Consider the following 27,074-nt stretch of genomic DNA (forward strand, 5'->3'; position numbering starts at 1 on the left):
ATCATTCCAAGCTTTACTGAATTTCGAATTGACATGTATGGAAGCCTTTAGCAGTAGTATACATTTAACTCCTGGTCAGTGAGAGACCAGATTTGCAGATCCTGCACTAATAAAAATCACATAAGCACTTAACGGCATTGGGAATTTTTGGCTGTCCATTTGCTTGAATTAAGATGTGCAATTAAGTGTACAATACACAGATCTTAAGGCTGATGCCTGAAACTTCATGTTAAAAGGTAGATTTATGAAGTAATGAACAAGAAACTACACTGATTGGGCACTCACTCCAGGAAGTTTAAAATGTAGTCTTGGAAAGGAATATAGGTAGGGTTATGTACTTTCTTGTTGTATGTTGTGGCAAGCACCCCTGAAAAGATTTATTTAAAAAAAAAACCCCTTATTTTTGTTTAATATTAAGAAATTCAGATTTCCTCTACGTTTGAACTAGTGAAAAGACTACACAACCAAGTATCAGTAGTTGCAGCAATTGAAAGGGAAAGTGATTTTACACCATGGTTTAAAACTTTTTTTTTATTATTTATTAGTAGATATAATAAATTGATACAAAACATTTTTATAATTCTAACTTTACAATTCCACAAAGAATAGGTTTGGTGTATGTACAAGTTCTGATATATAAAATGGCCTTCAGAAATCTGTATTCTGGTTTTTTTAAAGACTGATTTATTGTTTAACTTCAGTAAATAACATTTGGAAAAGGATATTGTTGTTAAAGGTGTGAGACCTGATTATATAAATCTTCTGAGATATCTAGTATGTTCTCCAGCAAAACCAGGGAAGATCAGAATTGGGATTCCTGATGTGTAATGTGGAATTGAAAGCCATTTGCTTAGGGATTGTCCACGTGGAGACCTAGTGAGGGGGCAAGCTGGGGTATAAATTCTCCCTAGCTTTCTGCACACTAATGTGGATCAAAGTGCACGATATCCGGGTCCACACAGACATTTAGCATGCAGCATGCTAGTGTGCTTTAGATTTATACCAATGCTTGTTGAGCCCTTAGAAACCTCGTAAAGCAGCAAAACCAGGCACAAGTCATTTAAAAAGAAATTCTTTTTTAGAAGGGTGTGTGCATGTGTGAGAATGATTGTGGGGCAAGGAGAGGGAGGCAGGGAGAGAACTCGTGTACACATTTGTACTGTAGGTACTGGATCCTCCAAACTAGAGCTGTTCAAAAGTTTGAAATTACAAAAAGATGAAAAACTTAAAATCATGTGTTTGTCCCCCAGTTTCTGGTTGAAATGTCTCCAATTTTGAAGAATTTTTTAAATTTAAAAATGAATGAACTTTGCAAAGTTTTCTTCCTGTGTTTCAGCTTGCTCTGCTCCAAATAACCCCGACAAATGTAATTTCAGTATTTTGGTAAGACTTTCCTACAAATTTATTATTCAAGGGCTGAAATTAGCTATATATCTTTTTTGATGCATAGTCAGCACCTGCTGGTACTTCAGTTTTTTGGTCTGCTAGTGTTGAATATTCTTGATATCAAGACTAGTCTCTCTGGAGTCTTTAATTGTTTAAAGCTTAAAAAAAACCCCATATTTGTAATAAAAGTTTGAATCCTTGAGATATTGGGTTAGTCAGTCAGAACAATTGATAACACAGCCATCATTCAGAGCCTCTTAATGTTCAGAACAAAGATTGTTTCTTTCACTGATTGAAATGATACTACTACTTAGAATAGACCATCTCCAAATTGGGCTTGATGGCAATATTCAATATTTTTAAAAAGAAGAGATTAGACTCAAAATTACAGAGAAAGTTGCTATGATGGGTCTTGGGCTATACCTGTAGAGAAATGCTAGACCTGCAAATAGTCTTTTTGGAAAACTTTTTGCTGGTCCATTAGTGTGAGAGCTGCTGTAGAGAAACATACTAGCTTTAAAGCCCTATGACCAAAAAATTAACTGAGCATAAAATGTCCTCTTTTAAATGTGTACTTTCCAAAGCATTAAAGTTATGGCCTATGTGATCTAGATTTGTGAATATAGTGTGAATATAGTGTGGATGTTAGTAGACTTCTAAAAACTTATACAGATAGCTATAACTTATCAGTGGATGGCATGAGAGAATGGTAAATTCACTGAGTGTGTCTGTGGAATATTAAATGCTCACCTCTGAGGGAAAATGGTTGAGAAGCAGAGTCTTACAGTTTAAAGCCAGAAGGGACCACCAGATCATCCAGTCTGACCTCCTGTATATCACAGACCACCTCACTACCCAGTCACTTTGCAACCTAGAACTGAATTTTAAAGAGGGAGGGTATAAATATTGTCACTTAACATTGTTAACCAATGTAAGAGGGATAGGGATTGGAAAGGATTTTATCCTTTTGGGAAATAAGTGGTGTTATATTATTCCCAAAAGCCTAATCAGACTACGAAGATGGAAGATGCTCTTAAAATGTTTGCATGAATCTCTTGCAGGGACATGGACTATGAAAAGTTAATATGTTAATATCCATATACCTTACTAAGTGAGAGCTAACTTGGAGTCATTAATTTTTATGATCTATAATCTTGGGTTTGGTGATATTGTTTAGAAAATCGTAAAGAAATTACATTTACAAAAAACTATCTCTGCAGAATGTTACGGTTGACCAAAATTTTTGAAGTTATAATCTTTTAATACCTAAAGAAGAGTATTAAACATTACATTGTACATCCCTAACTTCCCTTTCCTACCCATACATCAAGCAAACTCTCTAATGATGTGCTTTGGGAGTGGAAGGAAAAGCCATATTACCTTACATCAGCTCCTTTCTTATGCATGCTGCAAGGCCCAAGTTTGCTCTTGCTGGTTCTGACTTAGCTTATTTATAAATAAGCTAATAGACATTAATTGCTATCGAGGATGTATGTTGTGTGTGTTTGTCTTTCATGTTTTATCTGATAAAATGTCAAGATACGGGAATGATTTAAATGCCACTATATATTTTTTTTGTCTTATGTGGCATGGATGGCTTAGGATGTTAAGGGGACACATCTTGATCTATTAAAGAGGAACAAGGCACAAGACACACAATCCCAGTGAGTCCCCATGATGGAATTTCAAAAGAAGTAAAGGGCAAGATGAGCACACAAAGTGAACCACTCTCCACCCCCAAGTGGTGCCTCGAAATTAAGGTTATACATGTAGTGCCTCTGGGTAGACAGGAATTGACTATATAGAGCTCTCAATCTAGCACTTCTTCGGAGCACTGAATTCGCTTATTGTTTTTAAAGAACATGTGTAACCTTAATGTTCACATTCAACCTGAGTCAATTATAAAAAGTCTCCAGCCCTCCACCCCTCCGTCAATTTCTCCTTTTCTCTCTCTCTCCCATTACTACCTGAAAGATCCACTCAGAGGGAAGACAGAATAACTATGTGGGGAGAACTGTGAAACTGACTGCACAAAGTGCAATGAAAAGTACTAAGTAAACCAGCTGAAAGAATGATTAAGGCAAAAATATTTTTCTTTCTATTCTATTAACCTTAGATGGAGCTTATAACAGTTGGTGAAACTTTTTTCATAGAGGAGTGTGAATATTTTTTAAGATGACTGTGTGCCTTTACAGTATCTGATAGGATGGAAAATACTAGATATGTTGTATTCCATTTCAGATGTACATATTAATGTTCAGCTAAAAGATAAATGCTATTGTAGCAATCTCAGGGTAATTACACCAGAAATCATACATTTTACAGACCAATCCCAAGAATTTAATATGTACATATTAAATGCAAGTTACTATAACTTCAGCAAATAAGTAGCAGATTTGAATATCTTCTGCAGATATACTTTAGGTGTCTTTGTCCCTCATGTTTAACTTTTCAGAGGTAAAAATAACAAAGCTAATCAGTATATTCAGTTAGGATATCTCTTTTGTTGCATATTTCCTAGATCTTACTCTGTTTCTTTAATTTAGTATTAAGCCATGTTCGGTGCACGCTGTAGTGCATTTTGAATTACTTGGAGCACAATCACCATTTCAGAGTTTAAGCATATGATACTATATTACTGTTTTATATTTTTGAAGTTAAACCCTGAAGTGAGTTCCATTAAAAAATGAAATCGCAGCTGTATTTGTCTCTTGGGATATGCAAAAACCTGAATCTAGGTTCTTAGATTAGCAATTACCCTTTGGCTAGTTCCGTAGTAAACTCAAGAATGCATAAATTAATTAATTATGAAAAAATGAGTTCCCAGGCCTGTTAGTTTGTGACAGCTCACACAAGGCCTTGAGAGAACACTGACATAAAGTAGGTCATTTCATAAAGTGATGAAACTTGGAACAGCTGAATAGAGAAAACAAGTAATGTTTTAAAAGGCATTTCCATAGAATGTATGCTACCATTTAGAAATATAATGCTGTGATCTAATTAATAACCATAACTGTAGCTCATTCATACATACATCTGTCCCATTCTGTCAGAAAGATGCAATTAGAGATTTTGTAGCTGAAACTTGTGAAACTGACTCAGTAGCTATACGATCATTTAAAATATGAAATCTAATTTACTAATACCTAGGAGCTCTCAAATAGGAAAACCAAACTATAATCCCACATGGCTTGAGTGTTTCCCCAGAATTAATTTTCAGACAGATTGCTAGTTTTGCGTTAAAAAGCTTGTTCTATCCTTAGGCATAAATTTCTGGGGAAAGACGCCTGAAGAGGAGACAAAAAATAACGAAGCCTGGCATATTCTTGCAATCTGTGTCAAAAGATTGTGACGTTTCATCATCTTCTTTGAGACCAAACATACATGAGGATCAAGTGTTTTAGTTGTTGTAAAGAGGCCCTTAAAAGAAACATACAGTCCTCCTAAGGCTACCTAAGAAGTACAGCAGCTGTCACAACACAGGCAGCTGAAATCTCTATTACAGTCGACTGGGCCTGCCAGAAGTAGTGTAGCAAAGGCAGCTTTGTTTAAGCATCCTCCTTGGTACATGTTAGTACAGAGGCAGAACAGGCTGTGATATAGGGCAGCAAAAGATTTCAATGATTGTGTGAGGTGAGAGTGGTTACTAGTTGTGAAAGAAGAGATACCTTCTGCTGTGTGTAAAACAAAAGATCCCTTAAAAGCACGGCTGCTTGTTGCCCTATGTGTAAGGCTATGATTTTGTCATGGATATTTTTAGCAAAAGTCATGGACAGGTCACGGGCAATGAACAAAAATTCATGGAAGCCATGACCTGACCCTGACTTTTACTAAAAACATCCCTGACCAAATGGGGAGGGAGTAGGGTCCAGCACCCTGTCCTGCAGCATGAAGTGGCAGGGAGCTGCAGCCCCTCACTCCTGCCCAGTGGCTGGGAGCTTTGGGGGTCTGCCCAGTGGCTGGGATCTGGGAAGGGGGAATCCCCCCCCCACTGCTGGCAGAGGCAGCTGTGAGGGGGGTATTCCCTCTGCCTCCAGGGGAGGTGGCTGTGGAGCTTGAGGGTACTCTTCCCCCCCCCGGCCGCCTGAGAGGGCTGGGGAGCTGCAGGGTGCAGGAGAGGGGGCAACTGGGAGCTGTGGGGGTCCCCCGCTGCCTCAGCAGCTGGGTTGCTGCGGGGCCCCAATGCCACGGAGGTCACAGAAGGTCATGGAATCCATGACCTCTGTGACATGCTTGTACCCTTACCTATGATACCAAAGGAAACCCCTACTTGCTGCTGAAAAGAGATGTAATTTACTAGCTTTGAGAGAATTAAATATGCTGTTTTTAAATTGTAGTTTAAAATGTTCATTCATCTCATTGCTTTAGTATTTCATCATGTTCTGTGATACACAGGATCAATGCAGCAGTTCAGTCAATGCCTGTGCAAGCAGGCTAATGGGTTCTAAGCATTTGCCAGGAAAGAAGAGGAGAACGGACTCTGTTGCTTTTATCCCTACCTGACTATCAGTGTGGATCTCTTGATGGGTCTAAGCATTTATTGAAACAGAACCTTGCCCGCAAGGTTTGGAATATGTTTCTGTTGAGGAAGTTGCTGCATCTATGTACAGAGTAAGAGAAGAGCTGCTGAATTTGAACAAACATATTGAGTGTAGGCAGGTTTACAGGAGGTGATGCATATAGTCATGTTTAGATTGCTGTGTTGGCACAGGAGAAGTTGAGCGTCAGCTGTAATTGCACTGCATAGACTCAGAGGCCTGGTGTCTGCATGTCTCTTAAGAGGTAAACCAGATTTGACATGAGGGAGCTGACGTTTTGTTTTCTTATTGGTAATTTTTTGGTATGTTTAGGTTGCTACCTTCAGCGTCTTGTTCTTTTAGTGCCAGATCTTCTCCGCTCTGCCAATGAATAGCAGAGAATGCTCTGGTGCCTACATTATCCATGTTCCCCATCACCTTCCCTGTCCAACTGGGATATATTTTGCAGAGAAGACACAAAGAATGACACGCAACATTGGGATTCTGCTGTCTCAGACATTTTTACATGGGTTGTTTCTATTTTTGGGGAGGATGTGGAGGGTAACTAATGAAGAGTAGGGCTAACATGGAGCTACAATGGTGCTGTAGAGAAGAGGGGGATTAAGGAGGAACTGATGGTTGAAATAAGCAAAGGGGTGATTTTCTATTTGACTTTGAAATGGAGAATGTTGCCTGTTTTTGACTCCTCTCACAAGGTGGTGGTATTCTGCAGAGTTGGTGTCAATACCTACTTCCTTACCAGTTGATTGGATTAATCTCTTGTTGAATCTGGCCAATCGCTTGTTGAATCTTTTCACTGACACTGCAGAATTGTGGTATTTAGGGACTACTCAGTGTGAGCTTTAACAGCATGAGTAGAAAGATGAGGCACAGCATTGTGTGATGTCAATTAGTGCTGTTACTGCTTGGAAGGCAGTTGGTATTAACCAACAGATGTTTCTGGGTTTATTTTGCTGTTACTGTTCAGAAAGAAGTTGGTATTACACAAACAGATGTTTCTAGGTTTATTTTTGGCGGGGGTGGTTAGACTGTTTTTTGTTCAGATAGTAGGAGGATGAGGCAAATCATCTCTTCATATGCAGGTCAGTCCTAGCCTGCTGTCTTTTCAGGGACCAATAGAAAATGACATTGAAGAATTGAATGTTGAGGATAATAGGGATGGCTAATCAGGTGCAGGGAATATAACTGTATAATCAGTAAATATCTCTACTAACTTTGCTTTCACCTTCATTTGGTTCTGCACGTGTGTGTGTGTGTGTGTGTGAGAGAGAGAGAGAGAGAGAGGTTTGAGGAAAAGGGTGTTGCTTTTGGATAGGTACAGTATAGAACAGTTGTACTGAATAAATTTGACAGAAAATCAAATGCTGTAATGTTGACTCATGTAGAAGTGTAGTGAACTGGGAAAGTGAGAACCTCTCGCTCCATTTGCCTGACATGCACTTCATAGGAGAGTGAAAGCAGTATGTTTTATGGAACCTTGCAAAAATAACCCCGCCCCCCAACACACAAAATTGGATACTTTACAAAAATATAAAACCATAGTGTTAGCTGTTCTGAGCTGAGAGCAATCCCTTTTGACTCTCCATTGGGGAGAATGAAATACCCATTCATACTTTTTACTGCAGACAAGTAAACAAAAAAGAGCAGCGCGCTCCCTATTTATCTCTTTGGTGCGGGATAAAAGGCTACAGAGGGTATGTTTGGTTGTTTTGCTTCTTTCATTTCCTATCTGTCTCTTATGCAGATATTCCTTTTTTAAGACACTGAAAATGCTCTTCATAGATTTTTAGGGCTAGAAGGGACCATTATGATCATCAAGTCTCACTTTCTGTATAATATAGGTGTGAGGTTTTTTGCAGGAGTGATGGGTGAAATTCTGTGGCCTGCGTTGTGCAGGAGGTCAGACTAGATGATCATAATGGTGGTTAGGGACTATTTAGAAAAGCTGGACATGCACAAGTCCATGGGGCCGGACGAGTTGCATCCGAGAGTGCTGAAGGAATTGGCGGCTGTGATTGCAGAGCCATTGGCCATTATCTTTGAAAACTCTTGGCGAACGGGGGAAGTCCCGGATGACTGGGAAAAGGCTAATGTAGTGCCAATCTTTAAAAAAGGGAAGAAGGAGGATCCTGGGAACTACAGGCCAGTCAGCCTCACCTCAGTCCCTGGAAAAATCATGGAGCAGGTCCTCAAAGAATCAATCCTGAAGCACTTGCATGAGAGGAAAGTGATCAGGAACAGCCAGCATGGATTCACCAAGGGAAGGTCATGCCTGACTAATCTAATCGCCTTTTATGATGAGCTTACTGGTTCTGTGGATGAAGGGAAAGCAGTGGATGTATTGTTTCTTGACCTTAGCAAAGCTTTTGACACGGTCTCCCACAGTATTCTTGTCAGCAAGTTAAGGAAGTATGGGCTGGATGAATGCACTATAAGGTGGGTAGAAAGCTGGCTAGATTGTCGAGCTCAACAGGTAGTGATCAATGGCTCCATGTCTAGTTGGCAGCCGGTGTCAAGTGGAGTGCCCCAAGGGTCGGTCCTGGGGCCAGTTTTGTTCAATATCTTCATAAATGATCTGGAGGATGGTGTAGATTGCACTCTCTGCAAATTTGCGGATGATACTAAACTGGGAGGAGTGGTAGATACGCTGGAGGGGAGGGATAGGATACAGAAGGACCTAGACAAATTGGAGGATTGGGCCAAAAGAAATCTGATGAGGTTCAATAAGGATAAGTGCAGGGTCCTGCACTTAGGACGGAAGAATCCAATGCACCGCTACAGACTAGGGGCCGAATGGCTAGGCAGCAGTTCTGCGGAAAAGGACCTAGGGGTGACAGTGGATGAGAAGCTGGATATGAGTCAGCAGTGTGCCCTTGTTGCCAAGAAGGCCAATGGCATTTTGGGATGTATAAGTAGGGGCATAGCAAGCAGATCGAGGGACGTGATCGTTCCCCTCTATTCGACATTGGTGAGGCCTCATCTGGAGTACTGTGTCCAGTTTTGGGCCCCACACTACAAGAAGGATGTGGATAAATTGGAGAGAGTCCAGCGAAGGGCAACAAAAATGATTAGGGGTCTAGAACACATGAGTTATGAGGAGAGGCTGAGGGAGCTGGGATTGTTTAGTCTGCAGAAGAGAAGAATGAGGAGGGATTTGATAGCTGCTTTCAACTACCTGAAAGGGGGTTCCAAAGAGGATGGCTTTAGACTTTTCTCAATGGTAGCAGATGACAGAACGAGGAGTAATGGTCTCAAGTTGCAGTGGGGAGTGCAGTGGGGGAGGTTTAGATTGGATATTAGGAAAAACTTTTTCACTAAGAGGGTGGTGAAACACTGGAATGCGTTACCTAGGGAGGTGGTAGAATCTCCTTCCTTAGAGGTTTTTAAAGTCAGGCTTGACAAAGCCCTGGCTGGGATGATTTAACTGGGAATTGGTCCTGCTTCAAGCAGGGGGTTGGACTAGATGACCTTCAGGGGTCCCTTCCAACCCTGATATTCTATGATTCTAATGGTCCCTTCTGACCTAAATATCTATGAATCTATATAGGCTCCTTTAAGCATCACGTTGTGCATTGTGTTTTACTGAACACTTTTTTAAAAAAATGTATAGCCTCTGTTCTTTTTCTGTTTACAAATTTAGTCCTGAGAGACTTCCAGATGTCCACCTGCCCAGTATCCAAGTTTTCTTTAGGCTAGGCAAGACATCCCCATGATCCTAAAAGAGGTGATGTGCTACTGTTTTTCTCTGCCTTCCCACAGATGATGATTAATGCTATTGGATTATTTGTGTGAAGGTAGGACTCTAGAGCCCTGATAAAGATCAGAGTCCCAATGCAACGAGTGTACCAAACAATAGGAGAGTTGAAGGGAAGGAGAATGAGGGAAATGGTAGTAAGATCCCATGGTTACACAGATGAACAGCATGCCCAATTTAAAGCCTCTGAATCATGTGAACGTGTGGTTCTCCCCCACTCCCCATTTATAGATAGTGTCCACTTTCTCCAGCTGTCATTCGACCTAGCTGTGAATAGGGGGCCAATTTCTTGTAGGCATTATGGTATTTAGACATTAAGAACACATACTTCTTGAGTCTGAATTGAGGCTTAAATCTTGCTGCAGGGATGTGAAATTCTTACCCCTCAAGAATCTCTAGAATATATGAAAAGGAGCTGTAAAAGAGGACAACATTGGTTGACATATTTTGATCTCCCGACACCACACAATGGGTTGAATTCACATGAAATTGACCATGTTGCAAGTGTCTCAGCACTTTTTAGCCTGTTTTTAGTGTTTAGCTCAGGTTTGGCTGGGCCAGTGCAATCTGTGGTTAGGACCAGATGCCACAAGCATTGCAGCTGTGCTAGTTCCTCTGGGACGTCTATCTCCATCCTTCAATGCCCAAGAGTCCCTGCTCCCAGCAACGGTGGTGCTTTAGGAATCCCAGAATGGTGATGTGTGTGGGAACATCAAAACAGCTGTTAGAAGCTGTTACTGCTGGGTAGCCATGCTAAACTATTTCAGGGAAAAGGGATGCAATATCCCTACAAAGATTTCCTCGCTGGTACTGTACCTCAAAGGTCTAGCTGCTCCGTCTGGAATGAAAATGACTTATTTTTCCTCTTCACCTTGTTGAGTCATCAGCTCTGCCTTCTGGCAACCTTGATAAAAGAACTTTTTGAACTCTTAAAATCTAGTTGAAGGAACAAAAACTTTCCATCAACTTCTAATGTGGCATAGGGAAAACCTGTGATTGAAGATATTTTCCATTTTCAGAACATAGTTATAATTATCTTTTTCAGAAATCCTCACTCTAAATCTTCAAGAACACTATTTTCCATAATCAGTTATACAACAGCCACTTTCCTGAAGATTGAATATTGAATGTACGGATTCCTTTGAAATGTGCTCCTAAAATGTTGTCTGCCAGATATTTCATTTAGATGATCAAAAGACTTTCCTGACTCTGTTTGTTTGAAGCCTGAGGATATATTTTTACCTATTGTATGTCCATTAAAGTTTTCACAGCTCTTTTAAAATCAGTTCTCTTAAGACTTCAGCGAATATTTTGTGGGGATTAGTGCAACCTAGGCATTTTAATAAATGGCATTTTAAAAAGTATGAAACAGTCAAGCGGGAAGAATTTTTTTTTACTTATCCACAGGGAACAAAGATTTCAAATATGGCTGCCTGGCAACAAAATTTGGTTGTCTCAGTTTTGGGGCCATGTCTTATTTTGTCAAACAAATTAAAATCTTGTTGCTTGATGTGATTTCCTCTGCATTCTGCTTGTTCTGTCTTGGACTGTTGTGCCAAAGCTTTCCAAGCTTCTTCTTTTTTTTAGTGTATCTGTCCTTCACTTGGTTTTGTGTGTTTGGTTTTGTCCTTGTTTTAATGTAAATAAAGATGCCACTGCCACCACCAGCTCCTGGAGGACAACAACCTGGGGACTGAGTCAGATCTGAGACAAAAAGATACTAGGAAAAAATCTCTTACCAGATTTGAGATCCTGAATTGATCATACCAAATAACACCAGTCCAGTACTAGTGCTGCCTCCTGCTGTTGATGAGTGTGTGTTGTGACTGTCCGCTTTTTGTTCCGCTTCAAGTCTGTAGAGAATAGAGAATTTTTATAATTTTAATACAGTTGATTGTGGCAAACCCAAACACAATCAGATCCCCATTTTGCCAGGCCCTGCCCTGAATAATTTGATATAATTTAAAACCAGACCTGCAAGTGGGGTGCAGCAGACTTTTGGAAGAAACATTGGAGGATGGATGAGGGGAAGCAGTAAGAAGAACATACAGTTATTCATGACTGTCATTCTGAGTTGGGTAGACCCAATCTTTCGCTTTGCTGCTCAGCATATACTTCTGATTAGAGCACAACAGACAGCCCATTCAAACTGAGGTGGGAAATACATGGGGTTTTTCCCCTCAAGTATTTCAGCCTAAATTGAGAGTTGATTAGGCGTGTTTATTTTGTGTATTCATTTTAAACAGCTCAAGTTTTCCGATTGCTAAATGTTCAAGCCAAATGGTGAAGGTGCAGGTTAGTTTCTAATTCTATTTCTAAACCAGTTCATCTAGTCTGGTACCTCCATGAAACGCCTGTCTTCTGTAGTCCAAGGTAAAGGTTATCCAGGCATTATAGCAGCACCATGACTATATCTTTATTCTTCTAGCTATGAGCTTTAGTCCCATTTAACTATCTGTACATTCTCATCAGCAAAATAGCTCTTAATTATTCCATCCTGGTAAAACACCCTATTTATTTATTTATTTACTTATTTTATCTATTTATTTATTTATTTATTTATTTATTTATTTTTAAGTATCAGGGTCTTCATTCTGGATGTACAGAAAAACCTACTTCAGTTCTTCAAACTGAGAGAGATAAAAATGATTAGACAGAGTATTTTTATTCAAAGTACAAATATGCTTACAGTGCATATTCTCTATCTCAGGTGAACTAAACTGTGTACATTAGGGCTGTCAAGCGTTTAAAAAAGTTAATCACAATTAATTTCACTGTTAATAATGGAATTCCATTTATTTAAATGTTTTTGGATGTTTTCTACATTTTCAAATATATTGATTTCAATTACAGCACAGAATTCAAAGTGTACAGTGCTCACTTTCTATTTATTTTTGAATACAAATATTTGCACTGTAAAAAAACAAAAGAAATTGTATATTTCAATTCACCTAATACATGTACTGTAGTGCAGTCTCTTTATCATGAAAGTTGAACTTACAAATGTGGAATTAGGTACAAAAAATAACTACATTCAAAAATAAAACAATGTAAAACTTTAGAGCCTACAACTCCACTCAGTCCTACTTCAGCCAGTTGCTCAGACAAACAAGTTTGGTTATATTTTCAGGAGATAATAGTGTCCGCTTCTTGTTTACAATGTCACCTGAAAATGAGAACAGGCATTCAACTGGCACTATTGTAACTGGCGTCACAAGATATTTGCATGTCAGATGTGCTAAAAATTCATATGTCCCTTCATGCTTCAATCATCATTCTAGAGGATATGCATCCATGCTGATGACAGGTTCGCTCGATAACGATCCAAAGAAGAGTGGACTGATGCATGTTCATTTTCATCATCTGAGTCGGATGTCACCAGCAGAAAGTTGTTGTTTTTTTGTTTTTTTGTTTGTTTGTTTTGTGGTTCAGGTTCTGTAGTTTCCGCATTGGAATGTTGCTCTTTTAAGACTTCCGAAAGCATACTCCACACCTCATCTCTCTCAGATTTTGGACAGCACTTCAGAGTCTTAAACCTTGGGTCAAGTGCTGTAGCTATTTTTAGAAATCTCACATTGGTACCTTTGCGTTTTGTCACATCTGCTGTGGCAGTGTTTGTAAGTCAAACATGTGCTGGGTTATCATGCAAGACTGCTATAACATGAAATATATGCCAGAATGTGGGTAAAACAGAGCAGGGTACATACAGTTCTCCCCCAAAGAGTTCATTCACAAATAGAATTATCACACTATTTGTTTTAACGAACATCATCAGCATGGAAGCTTATCCTCCAAAATGGTGGCTGAAGCATGAAGGGGCATATGAATGTTTAGCATATCTGGCACTTAAATACCTTGCAGTGCAGGCTACAAAAGTGCCATGCGAATGCCTGTTTTCACTATCAGATGACATTTTAAATAAGAAGCAGGCAGCAGTATCTCTCGTGAACATAAACAAACATGTTTGTCCTAGCGATTGGCTGCGCAAGGAATAGGACTGAGTGGACTTGTAGGCTCTGAAGTTTTACATTGTTTTGTTTTTGAGTGCAGTTATGTAACACAAAAAAAATCTACATTTGTAAGTTACACTTTCACAGTAGAGATGGCACTACAGTACTTGTACGAGGTGAATTGAAAAATACTATTTCTTTTGTTTATAATTTTTACAGTGCAAATATTTGTAATAAAAAATAATATAAAGTGAGCACTGTACACTTTGTATTCTGTGTTTTAATAGCAAAATGTAGAAAAACATCCAAAATATTTAATAAATTGCTATTGGTATTCTATTGTTTAACAGTGCAGTTAATCATGATTAATTTTTTTCATCACAGTTAATTTTTTTGAGTTAATCGCATGAGTTAACTGTGATTAATCGACAGCCCTAATATTAGTGTATAGCTTGATTCACTAGTACAGAATAGTTTTAGTTTAAATGTTTACAGACAAATACCAGTCAACTCAAAAATTTTCATGGAATAGTTGAGTTGAACATATAAATATTGTAAACCTCTTGGGGAAACAACAAACATCGTGATGCAAGAAATGATATAATGAACAAGCAGAGGCTGCTGTATTAAAAACATACAGGGCCGGGCTATTTGATGAAGGAAATACAGTGCTTTATTTTGGAATTGACAGAAGATATTGGAAACAACTACTTGTCTAATATAATATTTTACAGCCTTTTGCTTGAACCTGTATTCAGAGCACAATGAATTATGTCAGTACATGTGATTAGTAGTGAAGAATCCTTCTAGCAATCTCTAATAGATTTTAGTGTGATTGTAATTAGGACATGTCATCTTTGTAGATGTAGTTCTGTTAGGTTCATAGATTTTAAGGCCATCAGGTACCATTGTGATCTTTTAATCTGACCTCTTGCACCGCACAGGCCATGGGAATTCCCTGAATTAATTCCTGCTTGAGGTCCAGTAGCTGTAGTTGAACTACAGCATATCTCTTAGAAAAACATCCAATCTTGATTCAAAAATTTCCACTGTTGGAGTATCCACCACAATCCTTGCTAAGTTTTTCCAGTGGTTAATTACTCTCACTGTCAAAAATTTGCACCTGACAATAGAACCTCAGAGTTACGAACACCTTGGGAATGGAGGTTGTTTGCAACTCTGAACAAAATGTTATGGTGGTTCTTTCAAAAGTTTACAACTGAACATTGAGTTAATACTGCTTCGAAACTTTACTATGCAGAAGAATAATGCTGCTTTCCTTTTTTTTTTTTTTTTTTAGTAGTTTACATTTAACACAGTATTGTACTGTATTTGTATTTATATATTTATTTTTGGCTCTGCTGCTGCCTGATTGTGAACTTCCAGTTCCAAATGAGGTGTATAGTTAACTAGTCAGTTCGTAACTCTGGTGTTCCTAACTCTGAGGTTCTACTGTATTTCCAATCTGAATTTGCTTGGATTTGTTTTCACTATGGGCTAAATCAGTGCTGCTGCGATCAGTGCAGCGGGCTTAGATTTAGCTGGTTTAATGAAGACGCAGTAAGTCGATGAGAGAATTCTCAATAAGAGGCGGAAGCTATGTCGATGGGAGAGCATCTTCTGTTGACATAGCGCAGTATAGACACTGCTGTAAGTCCATGTAAGTTACATCAGCTGAAGTTACCTAACTTAAGTAACTTAACTAGCATAACTGAAATCGATTTACAGGGTTAGTGTCGACAAGCCCTTAGTTGTGACTTTCAGCCACTAGATCTTGGTACACCCTTTTCTCTGGTAGACTGAAGTCTTATCAAATTTCCGTTCCCCATCTAGGTACTAACAGACTGCAATCACATCATGCCTTAATCTTCTCTTTGATAAGCTAAATAGATTGAGCTCCTGGAGGCGTAGTTTATCATTCTCATAGCTTTTTTTCTGAACCCTCTCCAAGTCATCAATATCTTTCTTGAACTGTGGATATCAGAACTGAACTCAGTATTCCAGCAGTAGTATTTCCATTGCCAAATACAGAGGTAATATAACCTCTCTACTCCTGCTCAATATATCCCTATTTATACATCCAAGCATTGCATTAGCCCTTTTGAACCAAAGTGTTGCCTTAGGTGTGTTCATGTTCAGCTACTTATCCACTATGACCCTTTCAGTCTCTTTCAGAGTCACTGCTTCCCAGAGTAGAGTCCTCCATCCTGTAAGTGTGTGGCCTGATTCTTTGTTCCTAGATGTAGAACTTATATTAGGCTGTATTGAAATGCATATTGTTTGCACCCAGTTTATCAAATGATCCAGATAGTTCTGTATCCATGACCTGTCCTTTTCATTATTTAGCCACCTTATGTCACCGGCAAACTTTATCAGTGATGATTTTGTTTTCTTCTACATTGATTTAAAAAAAATGAATACATAGTATGCTATGAAGTGCCACAAATTTGATTAGGATAATGTAGTACAAATCAGTGAACAAGAGGTAGGGGCGAAATCATGCTTACAATAGTCCTGTAAGTAATGCAGATTTTTGGTTTTTTTTTTTTAAAAAAAAAGATTTGGTTTTCAGGGAAAAAAAATAATTTTGCAAATCAAATATTTTTATCAAAAACAGTTCACAAAAACCAAAAATTTTCCAGTTTCAGTTAAAAAAACTGGAAGTTTTCCTGGGAAAATTTAGGAGAAAAAAATTCCTTTTAAATGTGTTTTCTTATAAACTTCCCCCTGTATAGTTCTGCTGAAATCACTGAGAATTACTTTGCAAAAGCTTATGCTCAAATAAATTGGTTAGTCTCTAAGGTGCCACAAGTACTCCTTTTCTTTTTGCAAAGACAGACTAACACGGCTGTTACTCTGAAACCTGAGAATTACTTGTGTGGCGTGTGCAGGATTTGTTCCTGTGTACAAAACAGACATTTGTTTTACGCTGGCCCCAATTGTTTGAAATCTGTGCAATTATTCTCAGCATAAGTCTTTGCTGGATTGGGGCCTATGTAATTGTCACCAGGGCTTATATTATTTACAGCTAAATTTAACTGGATACAAATTGCGTTAAATAGAATGAAATTTTAAAAATAAACTTATATAAAAACTTTTTTATATATAATATATAAAATAAAAAAAAGTGCACATGGACAATTTACAGTTCGTCACCTTTTGATTGCCTAAATGTCTTTTATGTTTTTGCTTAACTTCTATCCTTAGTATATTTAAATATTGTTTTACTGTACAGTAATTCAGAGGATTGAGAGTATTTATGGCAGAACGGGTAGCTCTAATTTTCTGAAGTTAATAATTTTGACCATCTAGAAGTAACTGGCTCCTCCGGGATACCACAAATAAACATGAATATGATTTCCCTCTGGCCCTGAGTAGATCCCACTTCAATTCAGATCAAATATCTCACGTAAGTCAAGTTATGGGAGCTATTGCTTCAGTAGGTTCACCTTACCAGTATTTGATTAATTAGTGAAATCAAAGTCTAATTTTGGTTGTGCAAGTAGGCAAGGCTTCGTTTATGTGAGCTGTCGAAAGAAATTAGGAATCTAGTAACTAATGTAAAATACAACAGAACACTTTTTTGTATTGGTGCTTTTATGTGGCTAAATGGTATGTGTCAAAAGCAGACTAGTCCGTGGTATTTGGTTCAGTAAAAGGTATGTTGCCAACTTAAACAGGCCATATCCATGCTGAAACTAGTTCAAACATTTTTCCTCTTATTCATGGGGTCCATGGATCCATGACACTGGGTACTGTGCTCTATGCAGCCTTGGAGGCAGATCCTACCTGTCAGCCAAAGACGGGGGGGGGAGGCTCCAGCTCTAAGAAACCGCCAGCTTTCATCTGCCTCTCCAGCTGTAGGCAGACAGCAGCTCCTCTCTGCTGCAGAGCAAATTTGAAGAAGGCTTAAAATCTCCAGGCTGTCAGGGTCTGCCTTTATTGGCAGAGAGGATTCCCTTTCTCCTCCACCTCCGGGACTGCCTGTACCCTGCTCATCATCCATGCAGAGCGCTGTGTGGCAGAGCCAGCGAAGGCTACATCTGTACTGTGAGCCAGGGGTGTGATTCCCAGCTCGTATAGACATACTCACGCTAGCTCTCAGGTGAGCTTCCTTAGCGTGGGTAGCCGTGGCACACGCTAATGGCCCAGAGTACATACCCATGAGGTGTGGCTGGCTTTGTACTCAGCGTGGCTAGCGCCGTGCTGCTGCTGCCCATGCTACTGCTGCTGCTACTATTTTTAATGTGCTAGTTCAGATGAGAGCTAGCACGAGTATGTTTACACAAGCTGGGAATCACACCCCTAGCTTACAGCGTCGATGTAGCCTAAGAGAGGGAAAGCCAGTGCTCAGGCATGGACAGGGTTTCCAGCAGCCTGCCTCCCCAAGCAGGAGAGCTTCCAGGGAGCATTGGCAATACCTTAGCAGCAAAATTCCCCAGGCCTGGTACATGCTATGGCAGCAGCCCCAGGAGTAGCAAGTGATGGCTCCCTACTCACCCCTAACTCCCTCATACATACGGGGTAAGTGTAGGTTGAAGCACAATATCAAAGGCCCAGGGAAACTTCCCGCCTTACCGATGGAGCCTTGGCTCACAACCACGACTGTTGACTGTGAAGCACCTGGCCAGCCCCTCTCCCGTACTACTTCAGTGGCAGGGAGCTAGTGACAGGGATCCAGAGATGGAACAAGGAGGGAAACCTGGTAAGGGGCCATTGGGCCCCATCCCCTCCCTCCACTGTACAGCCAGCCCCCTTTCGGCCCTGCAGTGATCCAGAGCTACACCCTACTAGTAATGTCAGCCCAGCACTATTTCTCAGTGCAGCAAACAGGCCAAGGACTTGCCTTTGAATGTCAAGGTTTGGAGCCTGGTTCCCCTGGGGTGGAGGTGACTATCTCTAGGCGAGGTCCAGGAATTTCCCTTAGAGCAAGGGATGCAGGGGAGCCCCCTTCTGGAGCCATTCCAGCACAGACCTCCAATCTGAACCTCCTCTTTTTCAGGGCCATAAACCTGATCAAGAGAATAACCAACCACATGGTTCTCTCCCCTAGCCCTCCTGGACTGTCATTCTGAAATTCCTCTCTCCTGAGCAGGAAGATCAAAGGGAGGCATAAGAAAAGAAGTCCCAACATAAAGAAAAAATAAAAGCTCTCAGCCCCTTCATCTTCTGAAGAGTCGGATTCAAGGGATTCCCCTGGGAGGTGCTCTAAAAGGCACAGAGTGAAATCTGTTTCCCTCAAGCTGCATAAATCTGCAGAGTACAGCAGGGCAGATATCCACAGCACCTAGTTCCCCTGCTCATCTTCATGGAGTGCAGCATGGGGGATAATCCATCAGCACCTATGTCCTGTGGTCACCTTCATGGAGTACAGCATGTGAAATCAATGCTGGAAAGACCAAGCCACAGAAAAGTGTTGTTTCCTCTCGACATGCATACACAATCCCACAAAAGAAATCCTCTGTGCTTAGAGGAGGAAATCCGACACTCCAAATCAGAGCTAAAGACTCACGTAATAAAATATTTTAAAAAAGAGAGAAAACCCATAAAATAGATTTTAAGGCAAAAGAGTATTAAGCATTCTGCAAATGCCTTAATCAAGCTGTGGCTATACTCCTCAGAAACCCTGTGAGTGTGTAATAGCATAAGGATTTTTCTGCCACACCTAAGAGACTCTGAACGTATTGGGACTGTCCTCAGCTGCCACTGTGGGTCGCCATACCATAACTATTGGGCTGTCACTCCCAATTCCCCCTAATCCCCCACCCCGGTTACTTTCAGATGCAATGCTAGCATGAATGAACAGTATTGTGAGAATGGTCTCTCTCAGCCTGTAAATAAATAAATTTGCGTGGCCTAAGGAAGAGTTAGGGTATGCAGACTACCCATCTCATCCTAGATCTGTGAATTAGAACAACTGAACCTGTCTCACCCCTTCAGACAAAACAAGGCCACAGAGCAGCTCTTGACATTATCTCAACAGATCCATGAAGAAATCAGAATTCAAGATGGAGATCTTGTAATCCAGACTAGCTGCCATGAACAAAGGGACTGCAGGACATCAGTAGATTTGAAGGACACTTATCTTCATACCTAATTTGACAGTCTCATAGATATGTCCTAAGCTGTGCTTTGAGAGCCCAATGTTACCCATACAAGTCCTTTGCCTTTATCAACAGCACTGCCGGAGTTTATGGAAATGCTGGCAGTGTTAGTAGCAGCTCAGGAAGGAGTCTGTGTCTGCTGTATTTTGGTGACTTCCTTATCCAAGCCTCATCCAGAGTCAGTCATAGATTGTTCCACGAAAGCAATAAGTATGCTGCAGAGCCACAGTTTTGTGACAGAGTTGTTTAAAAGTCTCAATGTATTCCCAGCGTCATGTCCTCTACTAAGCACCTTATTGCAAGAAAGTCAGGAGAAGCTAAGAAGTCTTATCAAAACAGTCAACCTGTTCGTACACTTCTCTCTCTTCTGGTTTCAGTGATCTCCCATATGGATATTCTTATGCCTTGTCTACATTACACACTTTTGTCCGCACAAGGCAAGAGCTCAGGGCAGTCCAATATGATCTCGAGGCTTTGCTTCTGTATCTGCTTCATGCTGATCATGATGACAACACTTTCAGCCATGTCATACATGAGAAGAAAAAGGGGACCATGGTTTACAGTTTTTTCAAAGAGAGGCTGACCTTCTGATGACTTGGGCAAAGGAGACACTACAGACAAGTCGCTCCCTTCATATCCAAGGGGAAATTGAATGTTGCGGCTAACTAGCTCAGCAGGCAAAAGTTAGATCATCCAGAATGGGAACTACACCCAGAGGTGTTTCATTGCCTGATAAAAGATAGATCTGTTTGCCTCCCACCTGAAGTACAAAGTGTCTGTCTCCTCCTCTTGCTGGTGGAATCACAAAGCCAAGGCAACCAAGCCTGTTGCAAAGATGGCCAGAAAGGACTTTTCTATGCCTCCCTTCCCTTCCCTTTACACATCAGAATGCTACGAAAGACCAGGAGAGAAGCAGCACTGGTAGTTCTGGTAGCCCAGTTCTAGTCAGGAGTCCTTGGTTTTCTGACCACCTTGACATTGTACAAAGACCTCCCATCAGCTGTCTGTCCAGAAGGGGTATGATGATATAAGGGCCAATTATGCATCAGAAACCAGACAGTATGAGCCCAGCTGCCTGGTTCTTGACTAGAGCCTCTTAAGCCAAGTTTATTCAGAGAGGTAATATCCGCAATTTTAGTTACCAGAAATAAATCTACTCGCTCAATGTATTCAGGGGCCTGGTTGAATTTTAACAAGGGTCTCAACCCCCACATATGTTTCAGTACCACAGAGTCTCAAATTCCTTTAAGATAGACTGAGGCTATGTCTGACATGTTTTTTTAAGGAGAGCAGCATCTCTTCTACATCCTCGTGTAAAGCATGAAGTTCTTTTATGTGATCTCACCTAGTTCTAAGTGCCATTACAGGCCCTTCATTTGAACTACTCGCAAAGGTGCCTCATTACTTTCTAATCATTAAAGTGGTGTTTTTGTTAGTAATTTTGTCTGTTCTCAGGGTATCTGAGTTGTGAGCTCTTTTCCTGGAACTGCATTATTGCATGTTTCTTAAAGCCAAAGTGGTAGTCAGAACTGATCAGTCTTCATACTAGAAGATTAACTGCAGACTCCATAAAGCACAGGAGATTGTTGTTCCATCCTCCTGTCCAGCTCCAGTGTGCTGCAAAGAGAAATTGTGACATACTTGGGATAGTCTGCAGAGCTCTCCAAGTATATATTTACCATACAGCTCAGGTCAGAAAGACACATGCTTTGTGCTTTATTATGCAGTGTCAAAGGGAAAGAAGGCTTCAAAATCCTCCACTTTCAGGTGTCAGAGTTATTTTATCTCAGAAGCACACAAATTAAAAACTAACTCAGTCTTCCGGAATCCGAGCTCACTCCGTTTGAACTGTGGCAACTTCATGGGCAGAAAGATCATATGCCTCACACAAGAAAATCTGTAAAGCAGCTACCTGATTATCTGTTCGTACCACCTTCAAATTCTACAAGCCGGACATCAAGCATCTGGCGCTGCCTTTAGTAGGTGGGTGCTCCTTGGTATAGTATCCCAGTAACTCTTAATAAAGGGTTATCCTCTTTTGCATCTGTAAATAACTCTAAATAGTTCTTGCCTCGAGTGGATGCTGGTATAAAAATCCTGATGTCCTGGATCTGTGGACCTCATTATGAATAAGAATAGGAAAATTTTATCCGGGGCTCACCTGGACATTTCCTTTCTTGGAGTAATGCGGTCCACAGATCCAACCCACCTGAATGGGCTGTCAGTTGGGAAAAGATATTGAATTCTTAATTAGCACTCAAAGTTTTTTGTTAGTTGAATACCTTGCTCTGCAGGAGGATTATTCTATTTAATCTTACTACTTAAATTTCCTTACTGATAGAGTGCTTAGTTTTTCCTAGGAAGTGTCTCAACTGGTGGTTGGCGCCACACCTTGCCTGCTTCTGATTGACAGGTTTGGTTTACCTCCAAGACTTGCATAGAGTAGAATACCCAGTGTCATGGATCTGTGGACCTCGTTTATTTCAAGAAAGGAAATTTTCAGGTAAAACATGGATAAATTATCCTATTTTGTCTTAATCTTTGTCTTGCTACTACTGCTTTAACAAGGCCTCACATCAGTAGTTAATTTTAATCATCAGGAAGGCACCTTAGCATGTGGTTAACTTTAACCATGTGCTTAAGTGTTGTCCTGAATAGGAAAGATTTTCTGAATTGGAGTCCTGAAGTCTGCATATACTTTTCAGGATCTTTCTTTTTCTCTTCCAACAAAAACACTTTAAAACTTGACATTTTGTAGATGTTAGATTTTTTTTTTTTAAATATACTTATGTACAGTAGCCACATTTCCATTGTGGGTTTGACTTATTCAGTGACCTATGTCAGAAAAATTCTGCAGTGAGAACATTTCAGTGACATTGCATCATATCTCAGTTTTATGATCAGAGTTAATGATGCCATCTGAAATTCAGTTTAAGGTGTCTATATTTGGAGTGGTAAACTTTTGTCCTCTCAAATATTGCCCGTAGTCTACACAGCAAACCAAATCCTTCTGTTCCTCTCCCATGGCTCCCGAAACAGCCTGTGTGCTTTTGGGTAGTGGTGTTTACACAGCAGTGGCAGCTTGAAACTTACCAGTTTCATGGAATCCTAATTAATCCATTTTGGTACTGCTGTGACCGAGAACAGGAACATAAGCATGATTGCATACTCACCTGTCAGGGAAGAAAATGAGGACCATTAAAGGGAAGAGACACCAGGTTTCAGGAGGCGAAAAGTTTTTATTTCATTCATAATATTGTCAACTTGATTAAAATTCAGTACTTGCACACTTAAGGAGTATAGAGCAGAAGATTCTGTTGGATTCACTTTATGCAGATGTTTAATAACTGAATATGGAAATCTGGTGCATTTACAATGTAAATAGTGAATACTTAAATCTATCTGCTACAGAACAGACACAAATAAGTGGAACAGAGCCAATCCACGGTCTCACAAATACAGAAATATTGGTAGTAAACTCCGCAGCAACCTTATCCGTATAGACCAATATTCTTTGGATTTCTTGCTTTGCCTCAAATAATGGTCCTAGAAGCTAAAGTCAAAAATCCCAAACCCTGTCGCTTTTACTATTCAGAGAAATATGTCTGATCCAATGTAAAAGAGAAACTGTTCCATATAACATTGGAAGTACAGTAGTTCAGTCATGGAGATAATACAATGTCATGGATTTTTTTTTCCTTCCCTTTTTATAGTAGTAATTAATGCAATGCCATGTGATATATCGGATGGTATTCACCCTGTCAGATATGAACATTCAGCATAACATGCTAATCTTTCAGCCTTGAATAACTCTCTCCTTCCATAATTGATCATTTTGCATATCAAGAGAAAGTAATTGTCCTGGGCTTACATGTAACAAATTATTTAAATGCAATTTATAATGTGTTTTAAACATACAGTCCAAGGTGTGGCTGTACAGTATTTCAATTACAATCGCCTTCAATTGACCATTAGGAGAGCACTGCCCATTCCCATAATCCTGTGTTTGATGTTTATACTGCATCCTACCCCTCCCCTCCGCTATACATGTGCTACCCCTACGCTGCTTGAATTCAAGTAGCGTTAATCTCAGAGCAGCATAAAAGAGCACAAAAATGTATTGCTACTTATCATTGCCATTTAAATGTTATGCTTTTAAATTTCAGCTTTAATTAAAGATACAGTTCTGACTTTGCTATACCCACTTGTTTCATTTTATCTTAATTAGATTGTAAACTCTTTGGGAAGGGGTCATCTTTTACTCTGTTTGTACTGGCTCGGATGGGGCCTTTCTCCTGATTGGGTCTCTGTGTGCTACCAGAATGCAAGTTAATAAAAATGATAATTTAACTTAATATAATCAGGTTTTTTTAAAACTCCACCTGTTATGCAAAGGGTTTCCTACTCTGCAAGGTGTATTCCATTCAACAACACTGAGTTCCCAACTACAGAAAAAAACAAACAAAAACCTCCCTTTATGGAAGGCAGAATTCTAAGGCTCCAGAACTGTATGCTCTTTCAAGTATCTTAATGCACAGCAGTTACAATGATTGAGGATAGGTTGGAATAGTTGATGAGATGAGAAATAAAGGGAAGTTAGTACCACAGTAAGTTCCATGTGAGGACCTGGTTGACAGATTACTGATCGTAGGCAGCATTAGAGATGAGTTCTCACTTTCTTTCAGAAGAAGGGATGAAGAAACTAGATTATTGGGAGGTGAGCAGACTGTTCCATATAGCTGGTTAGCAGCAAAGAATTGACCCCTGACAAAGGAGAGCAGACAGGGCCAGAAATTAGAGGGGAAGAGTGTGTGTAGGATTGAGGGAGAAATGAGATCGCAGATGGGGATGGATTGGGATTATGACAATGACTGTAACTGAGTAGTTCCTTTCAGGGCTGGAACGACATGACTGTCAGCGCATGTGTGGGTGCAGTAGTGTACTGCAGTGTTTGGAACAGACTGGATTTTGAGATGAGCAATTTAGGAAAGTCAGAAAGGAGGGAACAGCAATAATCTAAGCATGCAAATGAATAGGTGATTCAGCAAACTCTCAGTGTGGAGGCAGATGAGGGCTGTATTGGGAAAGTGATAGCTGACATTCAGAAATAGTTTCTGAATGCAACAATGTTAGGGGAAAGGAGGGCTCTGAGTTTAGGATGAGTCCATGGTTAGACTTGGGAAAAGAGGGGAAGTTCAGTCTTGAGAGGAGATTGATGGACTGGTCATGCAGTAGGGGACACGGTAGCTAAATAAAAAGATGTCCCTTTTGGTGATACTCAGCTGAAGAAAATTAAGGCGAACAGGGATTGATATGTTCAGTTCAGGTGGACATGGAGTTGGGCAGGGGGGAGAGGAGAGTCATTTAAGGTTTTAAAAGACAGTTGGGTGTCGCCACATTCACAATCATAGTTGATAATTATTGGTTATTGTTTTCTTAATGGAGTATAGCTTCTACTTGGGTGAATCATATAACAATATAAATTTATTGTATGAAATGAAACTGAATGATAGTTACATAATATACAACAGATAGAGGAAGGCATGATATTGAACATCGATCTGATGTCGGTGTCAATGCTATTTAATAACACAGTAAATATGCCTTTGATTACATTTGTTCTCTTTGTATTTTGAACATTAGGTTTATCCTGAATTGCAAATTACCAATGTTGTGGAAGCCAACCAGCCTGTGACCATCCAAAACTGGTGCAAGAGGGGGCGGAAGCAGTGCAAGAGTCACCCTCACATTGTGGTTCCCTACAGGTGCTTGGGTGAGTTGTGTAGATTTTCAAATCTGCAGTTCTGTTTTCTCTCCATGTATCTGTTCATTTAAAACTCTCTCCTCATTGGGAAATGGGGACAATTACGTAATATTCTCACATCTTCATATTTCTCTTGGCAAGTATTGTCCATTTCAACAGTCCTATAGACCAGGGGTTCTCACCCTTTTTCTTACTGAGGCCCCCCTCAACATGGTATAAAAACTCCAGGGCCCAGTGGGACTTGAGGCTCTGTGCCTGGGGGTAGGGAAGGGGGGGGAGCCTTGGGCATAGGCATAGTTCTGTGACTTCTGTTCACGCGTGGCTCCCTGTTTCAGCGGGGGCGCTCCCCGCTCCAGCCCTGGGCAGCGCCCGGCTTTGGGGAGGGGCCAGCTTCAGCCCCGCAGGGGAGCACCAGGGCTCTTGGCTTTAGCCCCGTGGGGAGCGCTGAGGCGCCGGGTTGAAGCCGCAGGGCCCCGTTAAACCCCCGAAAGGGCTTGGCATCCGCGGACCCCCAGTTGAGAACCACTGCTTAGACAATTGGGATATATGGGGCGATAGATAGATAGATGGATACATACTTGGAGATATGGTTTTTTCCTTACAAATGTATCCATCTTCTGGTTCGAGGTACTTGTATAATTTTTCCTGTATATCTATACAGGTTATAGCTTTTTTTCTTCAGTGCTAGATTTTGAACAATTGGCGCTGGTGGGAATGTTTTATCGTGGGGAGCAAGAGAAAGGCCAGGCATGCTTAGACTTTAAGATTCTAGAGTCCTATGTTCCTTAACCCACCAGTAGATGAGAGCTCCAGCATTTCCACAAGATTCTTTTTGCAGCAGCAGCCTCCTATTCCTTTCTGTGACCTTCCTGCACTGAAACAGCATATTGGCTGGAAGTGATGCTGCGATAAGTGATCACTTTTAATAAGTTTTTTTACAAAAGAGGGATAGGGAGAAACAAATCCATGCTGATTCTTGAGGCATCTGGTTCTAATTTTTCAGATATTCCTCAAATCTTCTGCTGTAAAATAAAAAGGGTTTGAAATAATGTCAGGGAACTGTCATGTTAAGGACCATGGTAATTTGGGTTGAGTGTCTTCTAAGCTACACACAACTTCCAGTTAGAGTTTGCCTTTGTATAAAGACAGTGCAGCTAAAAACTAGTGTATGAACCATAATCTCCTCCAAAGCAACTATGAACAACTGAAGTTTGACCAATTATTCAATGAAGGGAATGTTGGCAGAAGGACTGTAGTCCTGCAATCCTTAGTTTTTTGTGTCAGGAGGTGGAAGAGGAACAGTAGGTGGATCTTCACTATTTCTTTCCTGATGTCCAGGTAGTGACCCTACTGATCAATGTCAAAACAGGGACTCTGGCATCATAGTATGTTGACTGTCCACTCATTCCTTGTCTGGAAACCTACTCTTCCTATGTGGTGCCAATTTGGAGGAGGGCATGGGTGAGTTTTGTTCTGGTTGACCAGGGTTTAGCTGAAGATATTATTTTACACTTATACTGCAGTTGTGCTTTTCAGACCAAAAGAGCATAGAGTAATTTAACTATAGCCCCTACCACA

General features: G+C 40.3%; 1 protein-coding gene across 4 annotated transcripts in view; it reads left to right on the plus strand.

Annotated features, from left to right (window-relative positions):
• The window catches only part of APP (amyloid beta precursor protein), a 294,805-nt gene that overhangs the window by 91,466 nt on the left and 176,265 nt on the right, over nucleotides 1–27,074 (plus strand). For all 4 annotated transcript variants that reach the window (XM_048868071.2, XM_048868062.2, XM_048868089.2 and 1 more), the window contains exon 3: nucleotides 25,376–25,505. In XM_048868071.2, coding sequence (XP_048724028.1) covers nucleotides 25,376–25,505 — 130 coding nt within the window. The remainder of the gene's footprint in view (nucleotides 1–25,375; nucleotides 25,506–27,074) is intronic.

Source organism: Caretta caretta, chromosome 1 (assembly GCF_965140235.1).
Source record: "Caretta caretta isolate rCarCar2 chromosome 1, rCarCar1.hap1, whole genome shotgun sequence".
NCBI lineage: Eukaryota > Metazoa > Chordata > Testudines > Cheloniidae > Caretta > Caretta caretta.